The 22,041-nt window shown below is 41.5% G+C and overlaps 1 protein-coding gene across 1 annotated transcript in view; it reads right to left on the bottom strand.

Moving 5' to 3' along the window:
• EIF4B (eukaryotic translation initiation factor 4B) overlaps positions 1–19,289 on the bottom strand; it is a 35,638-nt gene extending 16,349 nt beyond the window's left edge. Inside the window, exons 1-6 of the mRNA XM_083356714.1 lie at positions 19,268–19,289; positions 8,724–8,888; positions 6,670–6,878; positions 5,097–5,219; positions 3,423–3,477; positions 2,637–2,777 (exon numbers count right to left, since the gene is read on the bottom strand). Of these exons, the coding sequence (XP_083212840.1) occupies positions 2,637–2,777; positions 3,423–3,477; positions 5,097–5,219; positions 6,670–6,878; positions 8,724–8,888; positions 19,268–19,280 (706 nt within the window). The 5' untranslated portion in view covers positions 19,281–19,289. The remainder of the gene's footprint in view (positions 1–2,636; positions 2,778–3,422; positions 3,478–5,096; positions 5,220–6,669; positions 6,879–8,723; positions 8,889–19,267) is intronic.
• Positions 19,290–22,041: the final 2,752 nt, after the last annotated feature.

The following is a 22,041-nucleotide window of genomic DNA, read 5'->3' as shown; positions in this document are numbered from 1 at the left end:
TCTTGCTTCTTCTGGGAGGAAATTGGCAAACTTTGTTGCCTTATAATCATCACCTAGTACAGGGGTAGGCAACCTCGGCTCTTTTATGACTCATGGACTTCAACTCCCAGAATTCCTGAGTCAGCTCTGCTGACTCAGGAATTCTGGGAGTTGAAGTCCATGAGTCATAAAAGAGCCGAGGTTGCCTACCCCTGGCCTAGTATCTTCATTTTCTAAAATACTCATACAGGGTCTTCGAGACATTTTTTCAATTTGCGTCATTTATGGCTGTAAGGGATGAATGTAGCATTTTAAACTATGTCTAGAGCACAAATTATTGTTTTCTAGAGGACCCTGCTTCAAGGAAAACAATGGAGAAGTTAGGAAGGCTGTTCAGGCAAAAAAGAGGAAAGTTAGTGGCGCTTGAGCGTTACTAAATCTGCTCCTCTTATGCAAAAGAGACGCTGCATGGCTTCATTTAGCTGCCTTATCCGGGTTAAACTAGTTATCCGAAAACATTTAACAGAAGAACACTACAGAATTTACAGCTGAATTTGTACTACATTTGCAGAACCAGACCAATCAAAATAGCTGAAACAGAACCAAAACTTGTGCTCCTGTCACTAATGGAAGCATAATGACCAACAGATGGAAGCAGCTTGTGGTTAATATTCCAGCTATCAACGTTTATGTACTGTAGTTGGGAATATGCAAGCCTTCCAATACTAGGGATACGGATCCTTTCCTCACAGCTCTTGCTCAACCTATAAATGGTTACTATGACCAGGAGAGCCTCTGCAGTTACATCTGGCAAGCTAATTACAATGTCTTCTAGATTGAGAGATTCTGCCTTTTAGCTGGAATCCTGTCTTTGAAAATCACCTGGAAGCTCCAGCTGCATCTAAGTCAGGGGTGTCAAACTCAATTTCATTGAGGGCTGCATCAGCATTGCGGTTGCCCTCAAGGGGCCGGGTGGGTGTGGCCTGGGTGGGCGTGGCCAGCTCTACATCATTCGCATCAAGGGTGCCTATGGGGGCCTGGGCAGGAGTGGGACAGATCTGAGGGTCTCTGGCAGAAGGAGGGTCTCTGGGCCAGGGCCAAGGCAGTGGGGGCCGTTCCCTCACTGTTTCCAGGATGGCTTCGCGGGCCGCATGAAACCACTTCGCGGGCCGGATCCGTTCCCCGGGCCTTGTGTTTGACATGTCTGATCTAAGTCAACAGCCTGAGCTGTGTCAAAAGCTTCAAGGTTCTCCTATGTTATGCTCTGCACTTGCTAGTTTTTTTCCCCCTAGGTAGAACTTATGATGCTTGTTGTCACTTCAGAGGCTTTCATAACTCAGGACCTGAATAACTACAGAACTGCCTCTAATGCAGACATGTCAAACTCGTGACGTCATGTTTGACACCCCTGCTCTAATGGCTTCTGCCTATCCAACAAGATCTAACAGCTGAGAGCCAGTTTGGTCTAGTGGCGGAAAGCACCAGAAATAGAAAGCAGGAGACGGTGAGTTCAAGTCCCACCTTAGCTATGAAAGGCAGCTGTGTGACCTTGGGCCAGTCATTCTCTCTCAGCCCAACTCATCTCACAGGGTTGTGGTTGTTGTGGGGAAAATAGCCGGAGGAAGATGTGCTGGGTATGTTTGCTGCCCTGAGTTATTTGTAAAAACAATAAAGGTGGGATACAAATAAAACAAACCAACAAGGTGTATTCACGGGGCTCTTTTCTTCAAGGTCGTCATCTTCCTACAGCTTTGGAAACGAGCTTTCTTAGCAGCACTCCCTCCTCTTTGGAACAGCGTACCTCCTAAAATTAGATTGATCCATATCTGGGAAGCTTTAGAAAGACTATTAACATGTGGCTTTTCCGGACAACCTTGGGTAGGAAATGGATATGAATCCTGAGCCCTTGAGCCTAGTGTTACTGTAACCGTAACTGTAATTTAATTGACCTTTTGGTATTATTTCTAGCCTCCTCATTATTATCAGCCTCTCCTAGAGCAAACTGTAAAAACTGCTTTATTTCTGGGAAGCGAAGCAGGTTATGGTCTGGAGATGCTGCCTTTCTGCGGTGGCCTCGGTCCTCTGGAATGGGCTCTCCTGGGAACTGAGACTGCATCCAAATTAATAGCCTTCCAGAAGTTAGTTAAGACTAAGTTATTCTGGCTTTGAATTGTGACATCATCGGGGATGTGTGGTGCAATTTTAATTTAAATCAATTTTCACCTAAAATTTTACGAACCTTTTGCTGCGTGTTCTAATTGTGGTGACCTGTGAAAAGTTGCAGAATGTAGCGGCATATGGATCAAATAAATGCTATTAAAACTTAAAAATGATTAAAGGTGTGTGATTGCTACAGAAGGACATCTGATAGGGATTAGTTGGCTTCCTCCTGCAGTTGGTTGGCCACTGTAAAAACAGATCGAACTAGATAGGACCAATCCAGCAGGGCTCTGCTTACGTCCTTATGAAAACCATCTAACAGTCGGTAGCCTAGTAATATTTAATTTTAATTTTTTTTAATTTTAATTCCATTTATATCCCGCCCTTCTCCGAAGACTCAGGGCGGCTTCACAAACTTAGCAGTATCTGCCAACAGCTCAGAGCAACAATATCTGTTTCAGATTTTCGCAGGAAATTACAACGGTGCAAGAACTCACTGTCTCCAAAGCTATCCTCGCTTCTGCGAGGGGCATATTCATCAAAGTTATCTGTAGCAGGACGTGCCCTCCAGTCAGTCTCAAATCTTTCTGAATCCCGGTTACGATCACGATCTCGGCCAAAAGAGCGATCATCCCGATCTGCAGGAAGAAGGCAAAATGACCCACAACGTTTAAATAGCGCATACAATTCGTCCAGTTTCATTGGGGAAATTACAAGTCCTCTTAATCAGAGCAGATGCATGCATGGCATTCAAACTGAAGCCTGCTGTTCAATACTGTTGCGACAAAGAATTATTTTGGACAAACGTGTGTGCAGGTCTTCTTTCAGCCATTGTAAAAGGAGGAACAATGGAAGCAGAATCTAATAATCCCAGTGCTAGAACAATACAGTTGGGCACGGCATGACAAAATAACTTAATGTGAACAGTAACGGGGGAAAAAAAACCCTGCTGAGTTGGTTTATTGGTAGTTCTAAAAAACAGGACTCCTCTAGTCCCTGACATAGGGCCCGAGAGGCATTTCTTGGACACAGAAAGCAAAACTTGTAACTTGTTATTCTACAGTGCCCAGAGTCACTTTGTGTGAAATGGGAAGCCATATAAATTAGATGGACAGACAGAGACAAAGGAGGGCTGAACTTCGGTATCAAGAGGGCGAATAGAAAAAGTAGCTTACTGTAAGAAGGGATAAGCAAAACTCGTCCAATTTCCAGAATACATTTCCATACCAGCTGAATATATCTGAATGTCTGTAAGTCTCCACTTACTGAACCCCAATGCTTACCTTTATCCTGAGCTTGATCAGCAACATCCACTCGTATTCTCCTGTTCCCTAGACACTAGATATGCAACAAAATAGTTGTTACGTTCAAATATGAAATTATATTTAGCTTATCCAAATGGAATTACTTAGTGGCTGGGTTTATACATTACGCTCAGCCACACTTGGTTTTAGCTATGATTTAGTCAACCATTTCATTCATACATCATGCTAATTTGTGTGACGCGGACTGCAAACTACGATGGCTTGGATCAAACACACTGTTATGTTGTAATTTTAGGCAATCTGAGTTCCAACAGCTCTAAATGTTGACAAAGTCGTGTAAATACTACCCATTAATGCTCACACATTTGATTACAAAAAACACAATTGTGTATCACCTTAAGAATACATTCATTTTATTATTTTTAATCCACAATATTCAAGGTGACCCATGACATTTCATTGTTTTTCTGCAATAAACAGCATGCCTATCTTTCTGAATACTGAAATTATAATTATAGATTTTCACTGATGCAGCTATATTCAGGATCTTCAGAGATTGTTGGGGGCAATTAAGCTGACTTTGTAATAATGCCGCTTGGGGGGGGGTGTATGAAAGCCCTAATAAGCAGGCATATACATAGAATGAAGGCTACTGCTAAGCTTGTAAGCCGCCCTGAGTCTTCGGAGAAGGGCGGGATATAAATGGGATTAAAATAAAATTAAAAAAAATAAATAGGAGATGCATCGAATTAAAATTAGCATATATTCTCTCTTGGAATCTGAGGTTCCCAAAATGTTAGGCTATCAAGTTACTTTAAACTAAAAATAGATTGGATGGCATCCTTTTCAGAAAGGTAAATTAGATTATATAGAATTGAAATGGTCAGATATGAATTGAAATGGTCAGATTTTATGTCAAAGCTCTAAGTCACATCCTGGACAGAGGAAACCTAATAATCTAAAAGGGCCTTGAGATATTCCATGAGGACCATAAAATGTGTCTAACTTTATTCTGATTCTTTCTCTGTTCCATACAAATACAACTTACGTGTATTTGAAGGCTAAACAGTTTACTATCAAAGAACAAGGCTTACAAGTAATGTGTCTGTCAGTCCTATATATATATATATATGCATATATGTATGTAAGCAGCTATACATCCTGCCTCAAACAACTAGAAAATAAAGAGCAACCCCAAACTATAAAGCCCTAACATAAACTCATTAGATCGATAAGACCAATTATAATCAGCCCAGAATAAAAGTAAACATAAAAGACATCATGTATGGCTAATTTTACTATCATACATGGACCCTAAAAAGGAAGAGAAAAAAAGATTTATATGTCTTCATATGATTAACTGATTGATTTGGGGCTCTCGAATCATTTTCAACTCCTAGTGACGACAAGACGCAGACAGAAAAATGCCTTCATATATTCCATTTAGTTTAAAATACTTGAGGGGGACACCTGGATCTTATATAATTGGTTATCTTTTTGATCTGAGTTCTTTCCCTGTGAATATAAACTGAATTATGTCTTCAAAACGAAGTCTTTTCTTTAAAACTGTACCCACTACTGAAGTGAAGATTTCATGGTTTATCTCTTTGGATCGTTCTTAGCAGTCATGGATGGTAAAATGCCAAGAGCTGGGTTAGAGACTTTGCTTGCGTTTGACAAGTTTCAACCCACCTCTTCATTGAAGCTCAAGGCACGGAGCAAGGAGTCTATATCTTCAAACTCAGCATATCCAAATCCTTTCAACCTTTCTGGGTTAGTAGGCTCTCGGGGCAAACGAACAGCACTTATCTGCAGCTAAATACGAAGGGGGAAAAAATTCAGTAGTCACTGCATATAAAAGTAATATAATGATAGCATTACAGTTCAAGTCATAATTGAAAAAAGTGCAGTTAAAAATGATTTGTGGCTCCCCAACTCTGCCGTGGTTTAGAAGAGCCATGAAAAATGAGAGTGAGGATGAGGGACAGTAGGACCTCCTTGCTTCAATGTGCTTGCCATCTTTTATCTCAAATGGGTTTTACTATAACGTCTTTGTTGTGAGCTGCCTAGAGTTGTTGAGAGTTTAATAAATTACTACAAAAATTGCAATCAATTAAAAAACTAAAAAAAAAACATTGGTTTACTGGTAACAGGCAGAGTGAACCACTTGAAAGAAAGACAATAATGGATGCAAATACTAAATTTCATTCTTTAAGTCAAGTCACTTATTAAGACAGAACTGAGTTACATTATCCCAGAATCAATATATTGCCCCTCTTTTTTTGTTGTTCCAATTATCAGAATTTGGACAAACAAATTCTGGACAAGACAAATATTTAAATTTGTAGCAATTTGGAAAATAGCCTAGGATTTGCAAAGTTACAGCAAGGAAGAGGTTTCATCAGCTTTTGGAATGACACAATTTTTCCTGTAAAAATTATTTTAAGATAGCCATAGCAGATCCATGAGTACTGAAAAGACATTTAACACTTTAAAGGCAGCTTCATCAGCCTGTCCTGGCCAGCATTTCTAAACAAAAGGTTATTACTGTTGTGATCTGTGAACTCATGGTAAGTGCAGAGTGATTAGAGAGGCAATTCCCCAACGGTATGCCACAAGAGAACTGCCAGTACTATGAAAATAACTGCTCCTGTGAGCCCAGGAAGCAGCTGTTCATAGAAAAAGCTGTCTGTTGCCTCTTTTCAGCTCTATGCTCTTCAATCCAAATCTAGATGGGTGGATAATTCCGTCCAAAGTTTGACTAGATCACTCATATCAGGTATAAACTCCAATCCCCCCCCCAAAAAAATATCAAGACTGCAGAACAGTCAAAACAATGATTTGAGTACAATCTCAAATTTCTTATTTAGGACTTCTATGTTTTAGGCTTAAAAAGAACAAATGTATTTAAAAAAAGTTCAGATTTGGTTTTTTCCCTTTTCAGGTTCTTGGAAGTATCCCCTGTACACTGAAACGTGTTTGCAAAAAAACCTGAAGAGATACTCTGAAGTCACTAGTTTTGTGATAGTACAAATAATCATGGTAGCCTTTTTAATGTTTCTGCTAAAAGCAAACTCCCCAGAGTAGAGACACTTAGACAACACTTGAGTACACAGGGCTGTTATGCACAGGGTAATCTCCGCTCTTTAAGATTTTCTAGCATCTCTATTTCATTGAATATTTTTCCACCTTATTCCACATAGCACTAAGAAGAAATAAACATGTTGCCTGCAGGGAAACTCAAGTTACCTCCTATTATACTCACATTAAGTCCTCTGAAGAAATCCTTAATGGATTCTTCTGTTACATCATAGGGCAAATTTCCCAGAAAGGCAGTGTAGGGGGGTGATTTTGGGAGACGGCTTCTGTCAATATTGGGCTCCCGAGCTGCCCGAGGTGCAGTAGGCAGGATGGAACGGTCAATTGGAGGGGCTCGATACACATCGTCATCATTGCTATGCCAGGTGGTGGAAACTAGGAAAACATTTTTTGCACATTAACAAGTCCAAAGTCTTTACAAATAAATACTATGCTGATTTGAAGTGGCAACGCCATTATGTTTCTAGGGATGAATACCTTGTCAAGAGCTATATTTGTTTACTTTCAATAACAGTGTTACGTGCAAAACCACAGGCAATTTCTAAAGGTAAAGGTTCCCCCGCACATGCGTGCTAGTCGTTTCCGACTCTAGGGGCCGGTGCTCATCTCCGTTTCAAAGCCGAAGAGCCAGCGCTTGTCCGAGGACGTCTCCGTGGTCATGTGGCCGGCATGAGTAGACGCCAAAGGCGCACGGAACGCTGTTACCTTCCCACCGTAGTGGTCCCTATTTTTCTACTTGCATTTTTACGTGCTTTCGAACTGCTAGGCTGGCAGAAGCTGGGACGAGTAACAGGAGCTCACTCTGCTACGCGGCCCTCGGGATTCGACCCACCAAACTGCCGACCTTCTGATCGACAAGCTCAGCGTCCTAACCCTCTGAGCCACCGCGTCTTTCTATACTACGTTACAAATAAAATTCCTCCAAATTCCTCTTATCAAAAACACTATATGAAACCAACAGGAATCTAAGACATTTGCTGTTACAAGGATAATGAGTATAAAGTGAGGGGGGGGGAAACTATTCCTGAAACCAACAGAAGAGAATATTATGTTGCTCAGGGTTGAACTTTGGAGTCCTTGTTGCTCTCTGAGGTTTGGCTGTTTCCTTGCAGATACAGTAACTTGCCCTGCCAGGTTTGGCAAGGGTGTGGCTTTCTTCTTGGTTTATCACTATGGTTCTATGGAGATAAACTACATTTACACACCATTCGAGAGACAATAAAAAACTAAAAAGGCAAGCCAAAATACATCCACTCCAGCAACCAACACCCAGATAAGAAGGGGGTTAACAACAGACAAACAATCAAGGAACTACCCAAGGGGAAAAAGTTGCATCCTTACAAACACTGGCGGGGGCAAGCTACTGTATATAAACAGGGAATAACCCTCACACTTACTAGTACCAAAGATATTACTTAGTTGGGTAACGAAACGGTTGCAAGCAAACAATCAAAGTCAGAGAGCACCAAGGACTCCACTATTTGTGAAATTCAAAGGTATGGCTATTTTTTTTAAAAAAACAACAACACCCGTTTTTACTAGCCAGCAAGAATGTATTAAAATGCCCGAACGCATAGGAAAAATTGTTTTTCTTTCTACTGAGCAAATTAGTGAGTTATTTCTCAGAGAATCCTTACTTCTTAGGAAATGTTGCTACTGCATATATGAGTTTATCATGCTAGTTTGAAATATAAGGAAGGCGCAAACTTGCCTCCACACTAGTGCTGGCTTCAGAAATGCTCCCAACCACCTTTAAAGCTCAGCCTACTGAGTATCTGACAGTTGTTCTTGAATGTAGGTCTGAGCTACTAAGATTAACAATTTCTGTGGATGTAAAAACTCTTGGTATCTATTCCACTTCATTTAGTCACTAGAGGGGTACAAATGGTTTCCCATTGGAAACTCCCTATTTGAAACATGCTATTCTGAGCCGAAAACAAAATGTTTCAGAATATTTCAAGCTCAAAATACTACCAGAAGTGTCAAAACAATTCAAAACAGCTGTTTTGAACTCAACACAATTCCCCCCCTTTTGATTTGAAATGTTTTCCACACCATTAATAGCTGCTTATTCACAGCGCTAATAAAAAAAATCCAGCAGGGAAGCTAGGAGATTAAACCTTGCCAAAAATATTAACTGGCTATTTCTTAGTGATAGAACCTTGCCTATTGAAGTAAAACATTATTATACAATGTTAGGAGAGTTCGTTTCCTCCTTACCATCTCCTTCCAGGTCGTCTGTTTCATCTGCCCAGCTGATTGGTTTTGGAATATAGGTGGTACCACCACCGCCACCGCCGCCGCCACCACCACCACCACCACCACCATCCTCTGCCAGAAAATCCGTCAGAGTCAAGGTCTTCCCCTTCTTGTTCTTCTTCTTAGCTGTAAAAAACAAGAGGCATGTTCACAGTCTAAATATGCTTTCCTTAAAAGACCTGAAATTGAACTGCTGTTCCATAATACATATGGAGGAGGATAGCCCAATGCCGATCATTTCCACCACGCTACAAAATATTCAGTTAAATAGTTTAAGATGCTGTTTTGAAACTGAACTAAAAGGGTAGTGTAGTGTATCGCTATTTAAAGTTAGGTAAAGATAGCTTCATTTTTTAAAACAACAAAGGTAAATTCTAAACGCAGTTTTGAAAAATGGGTAAAAAAAAATAAGTTACGAATAGTTAATAGCTACTATGCTTTATCTGTGCTTCAATAAACTTTGCCTAGAATATCAGCCTTCAAGCACAGTTAAAATGAATTACAACTGCAGGAACATATTTTCCATTCCCTTATCTGCCTTCTCAACTCTATGTAAGTAGTAGCCGTGGGGGAGCCTGTCCAAAGCTATGTTCTTATCTGCCCAACAAGGGAAGTTTTTTTGGCAAGTTAAAAAATTTGTCTGTCCACTTCCAGGGGAGATTTGGTGAAATGAAAATGCAGAGCCAACAATCGTGGCAAAGACCAAGGAACTGGTAGGTAGATCAGTTCCTTGGAGTTCTCCAGAAAAGGAGAGGGTGAGAGATCGCCCACATGTGCTCAGGGCAGCTGCTGATTGGAAGGAAATTTCAGGGCAGACGTTTTGCGTAAGTTTGAACTCTGGAAGATGATGGAATCAGACGTCTTGCTTGCAACCTCAAGGGAGCTTTTTAAAGCAGAGTTCCCCAACGTTTCCAGCTCTGCGGGCGGGGGTGGGGACAGGTGATGGTGCCGCACAAACGGCCGGCAACTGCGCGCAGCTCCATTTGCACAAGCGCCTGCTGCTCACTTAAATGGAGCTCACCTGCTCGCCTGCTGCTTGCAAGTGAGGATGCATTTGTCGGCCATTTCCATGGCCTGGTTGCAAACCTCTCACGGCCCGCTAGTGGATCAGAGCCCACCGGTTGGGGACCCCAGTTTTAAGTTCTAAGTTCACAAACCATCACCTCTAATCATGTTCAAAAATTGCCTATTAACCGTCTTAAAGCTATTAGAGACCTTCAAAACGCATCATGCGAGTTTATTTTCAATTCTGAACAAAAAAAATTACAAACTTAAAAACTTTAAAGAATTTGAAATAAACAACAAAAAAACTAAGATTTTGATCTAAGAAAGTTATAAACAGAATAAAGATCCAGATAAATTTGGAATATTGGCTTTTATTTTTAAGATTTTTGAAATTAACTATAAAAAAACAAACAGCTTCTTGTCAAGTTTCTAATCTGATTATTTTGACTATGTTGGCTAATTTTAAGTCATAACAAAGTAATGGCCTTAGAAAATGGACATTAGAGGGAACTAAAAATCCTAAGAGAAGAAAAATGACCAGTTTTGGGACTTATAAAACAATAGAAAAGAGTAAAATATTGGAAATATTAGAGATCTTTGAAGAATGGAGCAGAAATTAGTAACTATACTAATACACACACACACACACACACACACACACACACACACACATTACTGTCAGTAATCATATATCCTTCTATGAATAGACTAAGTCTAAAACAGAGGTCTCCATCCCCCCTGGGCTGTGACCTATTCAGAACTAGGCCCTGTGAATGGTGGGCCGCCGTTCATGCATGCACAACTTGATTTGCACAAACGATGGGCCAGCGCACGTGCACACGCAATTCAACTTATGCAAGTTGAGCTCCATGCACAGGTGTGTCAGCCCACTGCTCATGCAGCCTGGTTCCCCTCTCACCCCTGCCAGACAGCCAAGTCACAAAAGCTGGGGACCACTGGTTTAAAAGATGCTAATGAAGAAATGACAGGTATGGAACAAATGTTATCTGACAAGATGGAAAAAGTACTAAAAATGGAACTGCAAATGAAAGACCCAAGAGAATGATTTGGAAAAGGATGCTTTACTGGCTTTATACAAAATAACTTATGTTTTTAAAAATTAAAAAGGAAATAGAAATGATAAACCAAGAGAATGACATGGAAAATGTCTTCTTATTAGAGCTATAAAAGAGGCTTGTTCAAGACTTGAAGCAATCTGAGCAATGGGGTAAAAAAGAATGAAAAAGAAATTAAATCCAACGACAATATTTGATTGGATTAAAGATTAATACTGTTAGAAAGAAGAAATACAAAACTGATTTATCTAATCAGGGTTAAAATAAGCATTTTTGCTCACATCTTTCCCCCCCTATTATCTTCTTTTAGTTTGTAGTTGTTTTTACTAATGTAATTAAAATTCTTAATAAAAGTTATATTTTAAAAAGAAACTTGCTTGTCGATAAATGTATTTGCAAGAGACCCTATTATAATTAACAAACTACTGTCTTTAAATAACAAAACTTTCTACAGTTATCACAGAATTCATCAAAGAATAGCTACTTATATTCTTAGGTAAAGGTAAAGGTTCCCCCGCACATGCGTGCTAGTCGTTTCCGACTCTAGGGGCCGGTGTTCATCTCCGTTTCAAAGCCAAAGAGCCAGCGCTTGTCCGAGGACGTCTCCGTGGTCATGTGGCCGGCATGACTAGACGCCAAAGGCGCACGGAACGCTGTTACCTTCCCACCGGAGTGGTCCCTATTTTTCCTACTTGCATTTTTACGTGCTTTTGAACTGCTAGGTTGGCAGAAGCTGGGACAAGTAACAGGCGCTCACTCTGCTACTTATGTTCTTAGGGGTGTGCAATTTCAGTAAATATTGCAGTCTATGTTCATAAAAGTGATAAACTTCAACTGACCATTGATTTCCAAGGAAGAAAAAAATATCTGAATCTGACCTGTACTTTTTAAAGACAGTAGTCTACAGTACTCCTGAAACAACTGGATGGTTTCTATATTAATCATTTCCCATTTCTGCAAAGTACTCATATACCCGCAACATAAAAGATAGGCAGCTGATTATTGCCAAATAAACATAGCTGTATCACTGATCATATTAATCCGAAACAACCTTAGAGTTAATTAGCCAAGTCTGCAAGTCATGGCAAAACCCACCCATAGTATATCTTACCAGAATACGTGCAGTAAATTGGGGAATTCTAACCAAATTTGTCCCCAAGACTGAAAATCCTGTATTTGTAAAATTCGTATCATATTAATATAATTTCAAAAACAGTATTTCAAAATTCAGAAGAAGAAAAGATCTGGTCCTACGGTAACTGTCTGTAATTTGACTAGTAGAAAGAATTCAGCTGCCAACCACAAAGTGCTGTTAATTTTAAGAATTTAATTTAAATGTTAAATGTCACCATCTGTTCAAATGGTAGTTAATCCTCTATCATCTATCTATCTATCTATCTATCTATCTATCTATCTATCTATCTATCTATCTATCTATCTAGATCAGGGATGTCAAACTCAATTTCATTGAGGGCCACATCAGCATTGTGGTTGCCCTCAGGGGGCCGGGTGGGTATGGCCAGGGTGGGCATGGCCTACTGGGTAGACGTGGCTAGTGTGTGTATGGCCTACTGGGTGGGCGTGGCCAGCTCTACATCGTTCACATCAAGGGTGCCTATGGGGGCCTGGGCAGGAGTGGGACAGATCTGAGGGTCTCTGGCAGAAGGAGGGTCTCTGGGCCAGGGCCAAGGCAGTGGGGGCCGTTCCCTCACTGTTTCCAGGATGGCTTTGCAGGCCACATGAAACCACTTCGCGGGCCGGATCTGGCCCCCGGGCCTTGTGTTTGACATGTCTGATCTAGATATATAGATATAGATAAAATTTAAAAATCCTGAGACACTGATTATAATAGCATAAATGAAAACTGAATAAAAAACAATAGAAAAAGGTATACAGGGTGGCCTAAAATAAATTCCCTAATGAAAAAAGATATATGAAGAGAAAAAATTAAGGACATATAACGATGAGAAAAGCAAATATAAAAAGAGAATGGTATAAAAGATTGGGGGAAAATCTTTATTCCCATGTCAATTCATGCTAAATAATGCTATGTTATAAAAGCACTGTCTTTTCAATTTCTAGGAGTGACTAGTTGCTGCTTCAAATTTGTTCTGGAGCAAACGTATAATATGAGCTCAACACACGGATAAATGTCCTTCTCCAAAAACTGGTATCACAAAGACAGTTACAGTGTGCTAAGATTTCCTTTATATTTGCATTATTCTTAAAGGGCAATGTGCATTCAGAGGCTACTGTAAACAATGTAGATTTTGTCTCTGCAATTACTAAGGAAAACTAATAAGGAAGCAACATTAAAAGAATAACAATCCAATGCTAATAAGAGAGTTCATTACATAACACCTTTACTAATATTTCAGGGTGCCTGCAGATTCTGTTAGGGTTATATCTTCTCCTGTACAACAGTTGCACCCTAAGAATTTTGCACGAAGGGTAAGACATTGGGGCCAATATATAAAATGGATTGGCAATGCTTTACAAATATTTAATGATTCAGCTGCTGCTCTCGGCTCATGTTACTTACTTTCTTCTGCAACCTGCATAGTACTTGGTCAGTCCCTGACCAAAGATAAACGGCATGGTTTTAAACTATTTGCTCCCTCCCGTCTCTTATTAAGAGTGTAATCCCTATAGACAACTTACAGAGACATTTTTATTTGCCTCCATCATGTCTCCACATTGTGATAATTTCAATTACATCATCGCATTATGACTTCATGGCAAGACTGGCAAAAGATGTGCCTTTAAGTACATGAAGAGTTGCCTTATTTGTGTCATTAGTTAGACTTTCTAGATATAAGGACCTCCACAAGCAAGCTCTGCATATCCAGAGGAGACTGGAATCCTTGAGGCCAATTGGATTCCATATTTTAAACATCCCTGTTAGAAATAGAATCACTGGACTATGGGCTAGACTCAGAAACCAATGATAAACCATTTCCATCTTGAGAAAAAAGCAATGATAAACCGCTTCCGTACATCCAAGTTACATGGATGTACAGTATCTATGAAGTAATGATGAACAAATTTGCCTTAAACATTTTACTATCATAGAGGAGAGAAGCTGGTACATAATACATGCTATATGAATGCAAGGCCCCAGGTTTAATTACTGGTGTCAACAGCCAGATTAGGGAAGCGAAGACTCTGGAAAACCAGAACAAATCATGGTAAATAAACTCTTTCAGATTCCAATTAAAAATATAAAATTTTCATATAAATCTGTTTATGGGTTCAAAACAACAAAAATGGGTTCTCAAATAACACCGAGTGGTATTGGTTTTCTTCATTTCACCCTAGTGTATATATGAACTCTGTAATTTATAAACCAGGATTTTTGGTTTAATATAATATATGAAATGCTGATTTATCCTTCTTACAAAACAATAATTGTTTGTTTGGTTTGAGCTTGGAATGTTATTTGAGCTAAACTAAAAATGTCTTCTTTAAAGAAATCATAGCTTAATATTATGTTAGTTTTTTTTAACTCAATATATGCTTTCAACCTCATTAAATGGAATTATAAAACTCTTCTGTTAATGGAACTGGAATGGAAGCCAACTGTATATCTCCTATTTTCAGTCTCTCACATAACCTCAAAATCTGTTTTGGCAAGTTTGGGAACTATAGTGAGCTGTAAGAAGAAGCACAGAGGTAAAACCTCAATGTGAAAATCATTTCCAAGCTATTGGAAAACAGGCTGCCTTTATTCTGTATCCTAATTTTCCCCCTCACTTTTCCATGTTGTGGGTACGTACTCTATCGTTCCAGTGCAATGGGAGAGACTGTCTCTTTGCTTGGGAATCTTTCATATTTTATTTCAAATATGAATATTTCACATATATAGTGATATATAAGCTTAGTCTAAGTGCTGACAAACAGTATATGTCAAATACATTGCTATTAACTGTATAAATTTATCTTTATGGTGTGCTTAGTAACTCTTTGGCTATGGAAGTAATCTTTAACCAAGACAAGAGTCCGGAACAACATTCCAAATAATATTCTGTTGAGCAAATTGCCAAAACATATCCTGATATAAATCAAACCTAACTTTATGTCACATATATTCAGATCATCAGATTGTTAACAGATCAAATCTACATTTATATTACATTTATATACATTATCCTATTATTATATGAGCCATGGTGGCGCAGTGGTTAGAGTGCAATACTGCAGGCTGACTCACTGCTCACTGCCATGAGTTCAATTATGGTGGGCTCAAGGTTGACTCAGCTTTCCATCCTTCCGAGGTCGGTAAAATGAGGACCCAGATTGTTGGGGGCAATAGGCTGACTTTGTAAACCACCCAGAGAGGGCTCTAATATTGCTATTAATTTTCATCTGCCTGAAATAGCAAAAATGTAGCCAAAAGCAATACATCTAGGTTTTTTTGTCCTTTTCACCTATATTCCCACTCTACCCACAAAAGCATCTAGACTGGAAATAATGCAGTGTGGGGAAATAAACTGAACATTATACACACTTAATTCACACAGACATTATTGTTCCAAACTATATATATATATATATTATAAAGTAAATGAGGAAAAGATAACAGGCAATTTCTAGGTGCTCGTTTGGGAGTGGGGAAACCACCTGAAGAGAAAAAAACACCCTTATTGTTAGCATTATCTTGAAAAACAAAATAGGTTTAATATAGAGAGATCATGTTTATAAAGTGATAAATACACCTTCAATATTAATTTTCAGAATTCCAGCATGAAGCAAATTGTTCCCATATTTATGCATCGGACAATGAATTTGCAGATAGCTTTGGGACAAATATTGGGAACCACCTTGGTATAATGTTTAAAGTATTAGGCTACAAAGCAGGAGAGCATAAGTTCTAGTCCAGCTTTAGGCACAAAGCCAGTGGGGTGACTACTGGCCAGTCATTCTCAACCTTAGGAAGCAGGCAAGAGCAAACCACTTTTGAAATTTGGCCAAGAATATTGCAACAATTTCTCCAGGCAAGCACCCAAGGTTAAGACTAAGATTAATTCGAAGGCACATACAGTATTTCAAATCAACACTGATTTGAAGGCACATACAGGCATTGGGGCATATATGCCTGAGTTCTGGGAAAGCCCAAAGTTTCAACTGTGTTGATCTGTTTCACGTGCTAACAATTGGGTGTTGGTCACAGTGTGGGCAACCTTGCAACAGGACTTCTGTTTAAGACAAAGGATCAGTCACAGTCTGGGAATTGCATAATACAATTTAAATGAATCTAAACCTTTTAGAATTACTACATGGTGCTATTCCTAAAAGGTTTAGATTAATACAGCTAGTTTGGTTTCTGTGGTTAAGGCATCAGCTAGAAACTCAAAGACTGGTCCCACCCTTAAGCACAAAGACAGCTGGTTGACCCAACTTGGGCTAGTCATTTTCTCTTCAGTTCCAGGAAGTAGGAAGTGGCAAACCACTTGCTAAGAAAACTGCAAGGACTTATCCAGGCAGCCTCCAAGAACTGGATATCATTGAATGGAAGGGAAAAAAGACCCATAGTACTTACACAGTACTTTTTTTTCTGCTGGACTTCTTGCATAAATTAGTGATTGGTGCAGTCAAGTTATAGTACACTTTAGAATACTTCTACAGAAATATCTACAGTATACTGGCTAGCAACCAATTTCTATTGCAGTTATATTTGTTTTGTAATTATATGTACATTTAAAACAACCATGTGCATTCTATGCACCCAGCTGGGAAGAGGGATTAAGATCCCTAAGTAAATGTTTTTAATTATTATGATTCAATTTGTCATCTTTCCTCTGGGGAATCGCATCTAAATTAGAAAATTTTGCTACATTCCTTATGAACTGAGAATGCACTTCCTAGATAACATGCAGATGCAGGTAAAAAATACTGGAAATCAAAAAGCTATTTTTTAAAGAAACTTTCTGCCAGTACTAATCTTCTGAGAAATAATGTGATAAAATTCTTGACATCTAAATATTCTTCTAATATGTTTCATCAATCAAGCTAGGAACAATCCTGCTACCTGGTAATCCTATTAAATCTATCACAGATCTATCCTTTTTCCAAAAGTGCCTTTTGGGCAAATAGTGTATTTGAGACAGTAATGGCAGATAAGGGTAAACAACTAGAGATAGAAGTATGTAGCCAATTAGAAATTAACTAAGGCTTTACCATTAAAAAGTGGTCACACTATGATCTATAGTTATGAGGAAACCCTGCAAATAAAAGCTTCAAAATTAAATCGCAAAATTCTATTCAAGGATCCTGATAAGTAGTACATTTCAAGCCCAGGTATTCCTTCCAAGAACAAAGCTACATAAGCAGCATTATCTGGAGTACGCATATAACAGCGGCAGCCAAAAACCCGCTGAAAAGAGGATTGCAGGGTAGGCTTTAACTATTCATATAAGATAACCAAATGCTAAAAGTCATCCAAATCATTTGATATTTTCATGAGGGACGTCATTCATGATTCATGTTTCCCAACAGTAAACGCACACTCACAAACACATAGGAAAGCAGAAGAACATAAAATGCATACGCCCTACCCAATCTGCTTCACGATTTACTGGCTTTCTACTTATAAAAAAAGAGAACTACTGTTTTAAATTTGGACAGACTCAAGGAGACAATGGAGGGCAGGAGAGCCTGGGCATGCTCTTGAGGCAGACTTATTTATTTATTTATTTATCTTATTACATTTATATACCGCCCTTTCCCGACTTAGCGACTGAATAATTTTTTTTTTAAAAAAAACCTGTTTTAAAAGCCTATGCTATAGGTCGGAGTGATAAAAGAGTTCATCCTACCACATATATCACAATGCCACATTCCAACAACCCCCCCCCCAATTGTGGCAGTGGCGTTATAAGGCTCTCTATAACGGGGGGGGGGGGACACACACACACACACACACACACCCCGTGGCAAATGTCAGAAAGGTAATCAGCCAGCATACAGAGCTATTCTAGGAAGAGCCTGAACATAAAACCCCATTTTTAGAAATACACAGGACGTTTAATTGACGAAGAGCATGGGAGGGCAGGTGAGAGAAAAGGAACCTTATGCAGACTTTACTGCATGCATAAACTAGGCAGTGCCCCCCTCAACACACACACACACACACACACACCCATTCCGAGAAAGGGAAGGTCGCCTCCTCCCATTTCTAGAGAGGACGACACATGACACAACATTTACCTAAGGCTCCCGGAACGTTTATTTATTTATTTTTTAAACAGCGTTTCCCCTTCCTTCAGAAATCCCTTAAGAGCGGGCCTCCCACAAGGTAGGCCAATCTTCTTACGTCATGGCGAGACATTCACCAGAGAGGCCAGGGGTCGGCAACCTTGGCTCTTTTCTGACTCGCGGACTTCAACTCCCAGAATTCCTGAGCCAGCTATGCTGGCTCAGGAATTCTGGGAGTTGAAGTCCGCGAGTCAGAAAAGAGCCAAGGTTGCCTACCCCTGAGATAGGCAAACAACGGCTGAGGGCCCAACGCCACCTCACGTCCTCGTGACCACGCAGACACATCCCGACGGGCACCTTTCAGCTCTTAAGTATTTTTTATTATTATTATTATTATTAATTCCTTCTCCAGATGCGGGAGAGAAGCGGGGGGAAAGAGCGCTGGCAGAAAGCGAGCGGGGCTTGCCAAAGTGAAAATGACGGGCCGCGGGGCGAGGAAGGCCAGCCCAAATCTCACTCTCGTCGCGCGTTCCGGCACTACACCACACATCTCGCTCCTAAGCCCAGACCAGGGGTAGGCAACCTCGGCTCTTTTATGACTCGTGGACTTCAACTCCCAGAATTCCTGAGCCAGCTTGGCTGGCTCAGGAATTCTGGGAGTTGAAGTCCATGAGTCATAAAAGAGCCGAGGTTGCCTACCCCTGGCCCAGACTGTGGGGAAGCCATCAGGAGCTTACACCCACGTGGGTGCCGCCCAGGTTCTTCTTCCCCTCCCCCCTCCCATCCCCCGACTTCACCCGTCGCGACTGCGCATTGGAATGCGGCCGAAGGTTCCATCTGCTCGCCGCCTCCTCCTCCTCCTCCTCCTTCCCCCCCCGCTCCCCCTCCCCTCCCCAGCCCGCACGTGCAGATCGTTCGGTCACTTATTCGGGCACGCGGCGCTGCTTCCGCCCGCCCGCCCGCCTTCCAGAAAGCCGCGTGGCCGAAAGCAGAATCAGCAAGGCCGCTTGTCGCGTTCGAAACCACGGCGCGCGCCGATCCGGCTTTAGCCCCCCCCCCCCGCCGCCGCCCTCGTCGGCGCCCAGCGGGCCCCAAAAGAGACGCCGAGGGGGCCCGCGGACGCTTCACTGCAGGCCTCTCCCCTGCAACCCGGCCTTGGAATGAGATCAACCCGGGCCCTGCCGGCCTGTCTTTCAAGCCAAGGCCCGTGTCCCGCGGAGCACCGCTCACCTGAGGCCGCCATGTTGGGATGAGCGAGAGAAGGCAAAAGGCCCGGATGCGCCCGTCACGTGATTATAGCGAAGGCGGCACCACCTCCCTCAGAAGGGCGGAGGCAAAAAAAAAAAATTGGGGGAGGGAATTAGGCGAGAAACCAAAGGGGCGAATTGGCTCTGCGGTTCACCACCCCAGAGCGGTGATGGAGACCAAGCGCGAGGGAACAAACGTCGGAAGGCCTGGATAGGAAAATTTCCTTTTTAAAAAAAATCTTCGCTCTCCGGCGGTGACGTTGTTACTGAATATACCGCAGCCTGGTGCCTCGGATAAATTAATATTGGACCTCCCATAATCTGAAAATCAGAGACTTTGGAAACTTTAGAATGAGGAAATGAAAATGTGGATAGGCATCGGAGATTTTGAACTTACTTATGTTTTTACACGAACCTGCAATTAAAATAAATTGTCTTAACGGTTTCCATTCTAGGTATTTTGCTCCTAAACCCATACCTTCCTGCCAGCAATATTGCATTGGACAAAGGTTTTACCCATGAAGAATATTTTATTTGCCTTCCTTTCCCGTTTTTGTCCAGCTTGCTGGCTATCAGGGGACAACATCCAAGATAGAATGCATCAGAATACGATGTTTTATTTTACAAGTAGGCCTCCATTTACAGTTAAAATGGCATCAAAAAAAGTGACATGACTATTTTTCACACAACAGTTGCAGCGTCCCCACGATTGGCAACTGGCATATATATTTGTCTTATGTATATGTATATACATATACATAAGGTAAAGGTTCGCCCGCACATGCGTGCTAGTCGTTTCCAACTCTAGGGGCCGGTGCTCATCTCCGTTTCAAAGCCGAAGAGCCAGCGTTTGTCCGAGGACGTCTCCGTGGTCATGTGGCCGGCATGACTAGACGCCAAAGGCGCACGGAACGCTGCTACCTTCCCACCGTAGTGGTCCCTATTTTTCTACTTGCATTTTTACGTGCTTTCGAACTGCTAGGTTGGCAGAAGCTGGGATGAGTAACAGGCGCTCACTCTGTTACGTGGCACTCGGGATTCGACCCGCCGAACTGCCAACCATCTGATCGACAAGCTCAGTGTCCTAACCCACTGAGCCACCGCGTCCCTTATACATATACATACATACATACGTGTGTGTGTGTGTATCAGGGCTTTTCAACCAGTGGTAGGGTACCACCTGTGGTACATTGGCACCTGGCATGTGGTACGTGACCATCCTAGAAAAGAGGTAGTGCGGGAGGAGAATGAGCTGAACCGGTGGCAGGACTCCACAAGCCTGAGCAAGAGATGGTTGGAGCTGCAGGGCTGTCAGGGCTCAGTGGAAGCACCAGGATCAGCACCAGGCTCCAGCTGGAGCTCGGCGCTGATCCTGGCGCTTCTGCTGAGCCCAGAAGAAGCGCTTATCAGCTGGAATGTTCCAGCATCTCCAGGGTCTTGTGAGTTACATTCAGATGCTTGGCAACTGATTCACATTTGTGATGGTCAGTGTCCCAGGGTCATGTGAAGTGACCAAAACCTGCTGCAACCACCCAGCAGACGGGGGGAATAAAAACCAAACACCCCCCACCCCACCCTTGCTGCCAATCCTCAACAGAAATGCTCACAACAATGAAAGCCTCGGACAGGGGGAAGAGCACTGCTGGGCAGGCAGACAGGTGTTTTCATCGGCTGTGGCTTGGGGGGCACTTTTTTCACTGCCATTGTAACTTCGAACAGTCACTAAGCAAACTGTTGTAAGTCGAGGACTACCTGTACTTCATCACTTTTTTACTTTCCTTTTTTTTGGTCAAGTTTTTGACACCTTGCTATGAAAAGCCCTGATATATTGTCCATGCAACGGGTCATGCCGGCCACATGACCACGGAGACGTCCTCAGACAAGCGCTGGCTCTTCAGCTTTGAAATGGAGATGAGCACTGGCCCTAGAGTTGGAAACGATTAGCACGCATGTGGGGGGAACCTTTACCTTTACATATATATATATATATATATATATATAGAGAGAGAGAGAGAGAGAGAGAGAGAGAGAGAGAGAAAGAAAGAGAGAGAGAGAGAGAGAGAGAGAGAGAGTGTCCCTGTTGCGTGTGATGATCACCATCTGTAACGTTCCCAGATAGCTTCCGGTAGCTGGATTCACTTAACAGTCACGTCACTGTCCATATAAATTAGTTTTCATTATTTAAAATTTTTACATACTAGTTTTCGTTATTTAATAATATTTTACAATGCCCTAGCCTTAAGTTGCTTCAGAGAGCCTTTGCTGTAATATGTGGAGAGAGTTGTGTGGAGACTGTGCGAAGAGAGTTTCCTCCCTTAAATTCCAGGGAGTCTACCTCTGTGAAGATCTTACCTGAAAGGCCCAACAGAGACTTCACTTTCTCAGGGTCTTGCGGAAGAACAGGGGAGAACAACGGCTAATAACCCTTTTACTAGTCTACTATAGAGAGCGTCCTCTCGTACTGTATTGTGGTTTGGTATAATAGGGACGCGGTGGCTCAGTGGATTAGGACGCTGAGCCTGTCAATCAGAAGGTCACCAGTTTGGTGGGTCGAATCCCGAGTGCCGCGTAACAGAGTGAGCACCTGTCACTTGTTCCAGCTTCTGTCAACCTAGCAGTTCAAAAGCACGTAAAAATGCAAGTAGAAAAATAGGGACCACTACAGTGGGAAGGTAACAGCGTTCCGTGCGCCTTTGGCATCCAGTCATGCCGGCCACATTACCACGGAGACATCCTCGGACAAGCGCTGGCTCTTTG

Source organism: Vipera ursinii (genome assembly GCF_947247035.1).
Source record: "Vipera ursinii genome assembly, chromosome: 2".
NCBI lineage: Eukaryota > Metazoa > Chordata > Lepidosauria > Squamata > Viperidae > Vipera > Vipera ursinii.
Note: the sequence above shows the minus strand (reverse complement) of the source record. Positions and strands in the feature narration are given on the sequence as shown.